The following is a 7,455-nucleotide window of genomic DNA, read 5'->3' as shown; positions in this document are numbered from 1 at the left end:
GATTTTGATTGTTTTAATTAGCAAGTGGACATTTGGGTATTCAGGTTCATGTATATAGTTCAGGTGGGGGTTATTTTAATTAAACATTTCATGTTTATACCATTATTATTTTCTGTTTGCTTAAGTTTCATGGCATGCTGAAACTAAATCTGCAAAAGTTGCAATTAATTTAGAGTTCAGCACGTTTGGTTGCCTTAATTTTGGGTCTAAGATGAATTGGGCACAGCTTCATGTTGGGCCAGTTTTGGGCCTGGCGAATTTGTAGTCAGCCCAGATTGTGGACAGACAAGAAATTGAAACAGGGCCCAAGGATTCAATCCCTGGGCTGTGCGAATGCAAATCCAGTTTGGGCCTGCTCTGTGCCTGACGCCTAGGCGCTCTAAGGGGCTGTGTCCGCAGCCTTGGCCTGGTGGAGCTTTGTAAGCTCAGGGCCCATTCGTTTGGTATTTTTGTCCAGATTTTCAACTTCTAATTCAACAAATTGTAGGCTTAATCAATTAGAATCCTCAAGTAGTTAATGACACAATTATTCTATTGCGTAGGCTAGGAAATGGTGTTTAGCGAATTTCACCGCATTTCCCAAATAACAATACGTTAGAATCTTTAAGCACGCTCTTAATAAAGTTACCTTCTTAAACTCGGGTGCGTATTGATGCGATCCAAATCCAAGTCCCGATGAAGCCAAGATGTGTCGACAACCGCGGGTGCATTGATTGCGACGTGGTTCGAAACATGTTTTCGCGACATTGTAATTCTTATAAAAAATAATTAATGATAGAAAAGAGCTTCACAAATTAAGACGAGCCTCACTACACAAAAATAAATAAATGTGGGGCCCTTAGTAAATAGTTATTGAAATAATTAGAATTTGAGATGGCCGTTTAGCGAACTTCATGGCTCTTCCCCAAAGTAACACTACGTTAGTATCTTTAGGCACGATTTAATTAAATAACTTTCTTAAAAATCGGGTGCGCATTGGTGCGACTCAAATCCAAATCTCGACGAAATCGAAATGTGTTGATAACTACGGGTGCATTGATTACGACGTGGTTCGAAACGCGTTTTCATGACGTCGCAATTCTTTTAAAATAATGATAAAAAGCGGTTCAAAATTAATAAAAGGCACAGGAGCTAGCATGCATAAAAATTAGATAAAATTAAATACAACAGTTAAGCGACCGTGCTAGAACCACGGAGCTCGGGAATGCCTAACACCTTCTCCCGGGTTAACAGAATTCCTTACTCGGATTTCTGGTTCACGGACTGTTAACAGAGTCATAAACTTCCTCGGTTCGGGATTCAACCGGTGACTTGGGACACCATTAATATCCCAAGTGGCGACTCTGAATAATTAATAATTAAATCCCGCTCCGATTGTCCTTTAAATGGAAAAACTCCTTTACGCCCTTCCCGAGGAGGTGTAGTAAAAAAGGAGGTGTGACAACCATCAATCCACTATCGCAAGCGCCATATCGAATCATTTGCCGATAATTATGAAATTAGAATATACTTTCAGGATTGGGGTTCTCATTTGCACATTTTAAGGATAGTATGGCACCAAAAAATGAGTGTCATTTAGTCATGGATCATTTTGAGTACTTGCTTTAAAAAGTGCTCTGGTACATCTCCGTGTTGTATAGTGTTATTACTCTGATTCCAGTTAATGTAAAGCGCATCTGGTTGTTAAAATCTTTTCTTATTCCTAGTCTCTAAATGTTTTTAAGACCTTGCATTTTTTAAGACTTCTTGTTACGAAACAAAGCAAACTCAGCCAACCAACTATATTTGTAATTAAATTTGATGGAATGTTCATTAGGAAAAATATTTTCCCTAACTAAGCAAAGAGATATCAGACTAAATGCATTGCTCTGTATCGTTCAAATATATCGTCCCACAAGCACACATGTAAACGTATTTCTTGTTTAGCAGATACAAATAATTCTGTGAGTACTGCTTCACACAATACGAACAAACACATGCATGGGACATAGGACAATTCTAAAAGTTGATTACTGACTGCGAAAAGTAAGAGAAAACTGATCTACCGCCCCTCAAAATTTTAATAGCCCGTGTTTTTCCCACTTACACAAAATAGCCCTTCGACCCAAACATATTACATCTAATAGCCCAAAATATTTATTTTGTATAATGACAGTCTATTTTATATATTTTTTGCATAGCGACAGTCTATTTTGTATATTTTTTGTATAGTGATAGTGTATTTTGTATATATGTTGTATAGTGACAGTCTATTTAGTATATTTTTTGTATGGTGACAGTCTATTTTGTATATTTTTTGTATAGTGATAGTCTATTATATATAAATTGTACATTGACAGTCTATTTTGTATATTTTTTGTATAGTGACAGTCTATTTTGTATGTATGTATGTATGTATATATATATATATATATATTGTATAGTGACAGTCTATTTATTATTATTTTTGTATAGTGAGAGTCTATATTCCATACTTCTATGCTAAGTATTGACTTTAAACACTGTTCAAACCTAAACATGCCTCTTTCTTTTTTGACTCTTCAAAAATCTAACTCGATCACAGAAATACCCAAATAATCTCGGGAGAGTGCATTGAGTATATTACTGTGATTACTCGGGAGAGATTTACGGTAAGATGGGCGTTCATGATTGATAGAGAGGTGTTGGTCAATTTGTATGAAGCATAAACAGAAGGGATTCCATCAATAGGGGAAGTCATTACCTTAGCGTTTTCTCATTATTGTTTACAACCTTAGCATCCTTAGTTTACAGCTGTTTATTTACTTGCAATTTTAGTTATTGAAGACACCATCAACTGTGATTCAAACGTTTGGGGAAATTGGTTCTCAAGAGTTTAGTGGGTCGAAAGATAGTGATTGATAGGTTAACTCTCTGTGGATTCTACTCTGGGCAGAATACTCAGGTTATATTTGCAACGTCCGCATTGTCCTTTTATAAGGTATAGTTGGGCGTGATCATACTACTTCACACAATACGAACAAACACATGCATGGGACATAGGACAATTCTAAAAGGTGATTACTGACTGCGAAAAGTAAGAGAAAACGGTCATCTATAGCCCCTCAAAATTTTAATAGCCCATGTTTTTCTCATTTACACGAAATAGCCCTTCGGCCCAAACATATTACATTTAATAGCCCGAAATATCTATTTTGTATATTTTTTGTATAATGACAGTCTATTTTATATATTTTTTGCATAGCGACAGTCTATTTTGTATATTTTTTGTATAGTGACAGTGTATTTTGTATATATATTGTATAGTGACAGTCTATTTAGTATATTTTTTGTATGGTAACAGTCTATTTTGTATATTTTTTGTATAGTGACAGTCTATTGTATATAAATTGTACATTGACAGTCTATTTTGTATATTTTTTGTATAGTGACAGTCTATTTTGTATGTATGTATGTATGTATATATATATATAGTGACAGTCTATTTATTATTATTTTTGTACAGTGAGAGTCTATATTCCATACTTCTATGCTAAGTATTGACTTTAAACACTGTTCAAACCTAAACATGCCTCTTTCTTTTTTGACTCTTCAAAAATCTAACTCGATCACAAAAATACCCAAATAATCTCCATAACAGAGGATCTTCAAGAATTGATCAGCAACCAAACAGGTGTATCCTTAACGTTAGTGAAACATGTTTTGGCAACCGAGGTTAAAGGGGACAACAACATGGTCTTCTCCCCTTTGTTGATCCACATAGTGTTGGGTATAATCGCAGCTCTCTTTCTTCTCAGCTTGAACTAGCATTGTTCGATGAATTAATAGATTCGCCGTTTATTTTATACATTTACACGAGATATGAACTAGCATTGTTCTCATCTCTCCGGGAGAAGGTACTATAATCATAATAACAATGATAATAATAGATACTCCATCCGTATCAATTAATTTGTAGTTTGACTTAAGAAAAAAAAACTTTTGAAACATATGGTCCTAAAAGTTTAAACGGCAAAACCTTTGTGAGGCCATAATATTCGTGTGGCTATAAAAAAAATCTCAAATAAAAATTTTAAAATTAAATTATTTTTAAATATAAAAATATGTCATTCTTTTTAAACGGATTAATAAAGAAAGTGTATCATTTAAATTAAAACGGATGGAGTAATAACAAAAGACAATGGAAGAGAAAACAGAATCGGGCAATATATACATATATATATATATATATATATATATATATATATATATATAGCTCCTATGAACAAATACCCAAAAAATAATTAAAACTAATCGGTATTGCTTGGGAATCTGATAAAGTGAAAAAGGACAAATCTACTAGAATAACTGATGAACTCAACTCCCAATCTCTCCTCAGCTCGCAGATGTTGTGGATTAATTTTGGACTATAAAATATATATTATAATTTTGGGCTATCGGGTGATATATATTTGGGTCGATGGACTATAAATGAATTTTGCTCAATGAATTTCGCTCCTCATTCCACTGGATCAATTGGGAAGCTTAGCTCATAGTTTTAGACAGCCGGCCCATCAGTATGATAATTCCCATAGCAATCATTTTTGGTGATTATACTTAGGGAAAATAACACCGTGCTGTCGCTCTTAAGATAATAACTAAAAAAATAAATATTTTGTATATGTTGTTGATGTATTTATACATTTTATATATTATATATATAAAAAAAATTATACACTTTTATAGCTTCGAATGAATAGTTTTGGCCGCAAACTAAAAGGTATCGTTCTCATTTATACTTTGAATTGAGAACACAAAATGACATTTATATAGAAATGTTCGGTCGATCTCTTATCTTTTCCACAATATCTTTTAAATCATTGATTAAAAAAAGAAAAGAAAAAGGAGACTCTCAAATACGATTTTTCTATCTTTCTTGCGACTTTAGTGAAATCATTTGAACTTAAATTTTTTTCTTTCTTATGTTTATATTAATGCAGAAAAGGTAGGTAACCAATTTTCGTTAAGAAAATAAAAATTGCCTTCACATTATTACTTCTACTAAAACTAGCTAAGTTCATAACAGATTGATCAAAGCTGATTAACCAAAAACAAGTGAATGTCTTATGTTCAATTTATTATACTAAAATAAAACAAGTGAATATCTGCAAAAAATTAGGGGGAAAACTGTCTAGCATTTTTATCATAGACTATATCTTTTTCTTTCTTTTTTTCTTTTTTTTTTCTTTTCATTTTGTTGAACTTAAGAGTACGTCATAAGCTAATTCTTCAAATTTTTTTACACAAAATAGTCAAAAACTCTATTTGAAATACATCTTTCTGGACATCAAAAGGTAAAATAGAGAACATAAAAGATTAAAGAAATATAGAAAAGAAAATTAAGATATTCCATTAGGTAGCTCCATTTGTCAATAATCTTCATCTCTAACCAATTTTAGCCTCTGCACTGACCCTACAAAAGTTCTACAAAATAAAAAGTTTCCAAATTAGCATTTAATTAAAAAAAGAATAAACAAAATTAAAAAGAAAATAATCAATAAAAAAAGAAGAAAGTAATTAAATTTAATAAATACCTCCAAGGTACATCACCAGCAAGAAGCCAATCACCTTCTTTATCTTGATAAGTAAGTTCATAAGCATCACCATTTTCTTTACCTGTATAAAATCAATTAATTTAGCAAAATTTTCCCCAATAAAATAGAAATAAAAGAAATCCAAATTTGGAAATTAAAATTAAACTCACTTTTTCCAAACATGGCAATTAAGGTGTCAGTGAGTGTCCCATAAGAATGAAAAAGACTCAAGTCAATCTTTCTTGCTATTCCAACTCCTTCCATTTTCACTTTCACGTACCTAGAATTTGATCCTCTCCCACCACCACCACTGCCGCCGCCGCCTCCACCACCGTTCTCCACCGTGACATAATTCATTGCACCGCCGGCACGGCGGTTCTGGTGGCAGAGCTTCTTCCTCAAAGAATTAACTGGTGGCCACCCCACCACCCCTTCTTCATCCCCATCTTTTCTGTTCAATTAATTGAAACAATGTCAATAATTCCTTGAAATCATTAATTAATAGTCGGATTCAGAACTAAATTTGATGAGTTCAACTTAAAATTCTTAGGGTTGAATGCCTAACACTTTAAACATTATCAAAATTTTACAGATATTGAAATTTTAACATTTTGTACGGTACACCTGCTTTGTATATATAAAAAATGCTGGTTATAATTATGTCTCAGTCTCAAATACAAAATTAGCTAGCGTTTGGACATAAATTTAATTGAAACTTGAAAAACTATTTTTTTAAGTTTTGTTGAAGAATAATTTTTGGAAGTAAAAGGTTTATTTGAATATGCATTTTATTTGACGAAAAGTCCCAGTAACTTAAAAAATTCTGAAATTTTTTCACATTCCATAAACAAACAATATATTTTTTAAAAAAATTGAAAAAATAAAGCTAAAATATATAGCCAAACGGGAGCTTAGAATTGCTATGGACTAAAAGTAGAGAAAATGCTAATAAAATTTTTAAAAATACCTTTCATTGTGGTCATTAGCTTTGTCCCAAACAAGCAAAGGCAAAGTTTGAAGAACTTGAACATTTTCATCTACAACATCAAAAACTTGACTTGAGCTACATTTCTTGATGTTGTTCAACTTGAAATCTCCACTCAAAGATTCAATTTTTATGTCATCAAAATTACACCCTTTTGCTGAATTGCTACATAAAGTAAGCCCCAATTGAAGTTCCATCATATTATCAAAAAAAAAAAAAAAAATCAGTTTCTTGACACAATACACAAATTGTTCAATATATGAGAAGAAAATTAGTCTTGTAGTATCCAACTATATATGTTGTGAAATGAAATAAACAGTTGCTATATATATGTGTATATAAACTATAACTATATGTGCTCTCCTACCCCCCACACCCACCCCACCTACCAACAAAACAGAGGGGGGACATGGAGAGATGGAGGGGGTGAGACAAAGAAGTGAAGAAGGGACAACAGTTTCTTAAGTGTGTCTCTATCATTGTTATACTTTTAGCCGACCCAAATGGTCACACTAAGAATCCTTTTTTGAGCAGACAATAAGTCCTTTATTAGTATTAAATATGTTGCATAATCGTACACGCATTCAATGCGCGTGCATGCATGCCACCCCTGACTTCCCCCTTTTATTGGAAACAATTTTATTATTCTTTTTGTCATGGTATATAATTTCATAAAAGAAAGAAAATGCATGCTTTCCTATTTTGAGGTTGAGCTAAAAATAATTTTATAGTGTATACAAATTTATACTACTACAACAAACTCATTGTAATTCTATAGTAAAGAATGAAAAGAATAGTGTGAACACAAATTTTATCCTACTTTGAAAAAGTAAAAAAGTTATTTCCGATAAATCAGAGGCGGAGGCAGGATTTAAAGTTTACGGGTTTTGAATTTGCAATTGAATCCATAGCTCGTTA

General features: G+C 32.6%; 1 protein-coding gene across 1 annotated transcript; it reads right to left on the bottom strand.

Moving 5' to 3' along the window:
• Positions 1 to 5,116: 5,116 nt before the first annotated feature.
• Positions 5,117 to 6,990, bottom strand: LOC107811613 (auxin-responsive protein IAA29-like). Its single transcript, XM_016636582.2, has 4 exons — positions 6,520 to 6,990; positions 5,723 to 6,003; positions 5,553 to 5,634; positions 5,117 to 5,442 (listed from the first exon to the last, which is right to left on the bottom strand). Exons 1-4 carry the CDS (start codon positions 6,735 to 6,737, stop codon positions 5,388 to 5,390), a joined length of 636 nt encoding a protein of 211 aa, XP_016492068.1. The 5' UTR covers positions 6,738 to 6,990; the 3' UTR covers positions 5,117 to 5,387.
• Positions 6,991 to 7,455: the final 465 nt, after the last annotated feature.

The sequence above is a fragment of the Nicotiana tabacum genome, chromosome 18 (assembly GCF_000715075.1).
Source record: "Nicotiana tabacum cultivar K326 chromosome 18, ASM71507v2, whole genome shotgun sequence".
Lineage (NCBI taxonomy): Eukaryota > Viridiplantae > Streptophyta > Magnoliopsida > Solanales > Solanaceae > Nicotiana > Nicotiana tabacum.
The sequence above is the reverse complement of the archived record's forward strand: the minus strand, read 5'-3'. Positions and strand labels throughout refer to the sequence as shown.

Coding starts and splice junctions, on each gene's coding strand:
- LOC107811613 (XM_016636582.2), bottom strand. CDS start 6,737: ATGATGGAACTTCAATTGGGGCTTACTTTATGTAGCAATTCAGCAAAA. Junction 6,004..6,519: donor GCTAATGACCACAATGAAAG/GTATTTTTAAAA, acceptor TTAATTGAACAG/AAAAGATGGGGATGAAGAAG. Junction 5,635..5,722: donor AATTGCCATGTTTGGAAAAA/GTGAGTTTAATT, acceptor GATTTTATACAG/GTAAAGAAAATGGTGATGCT.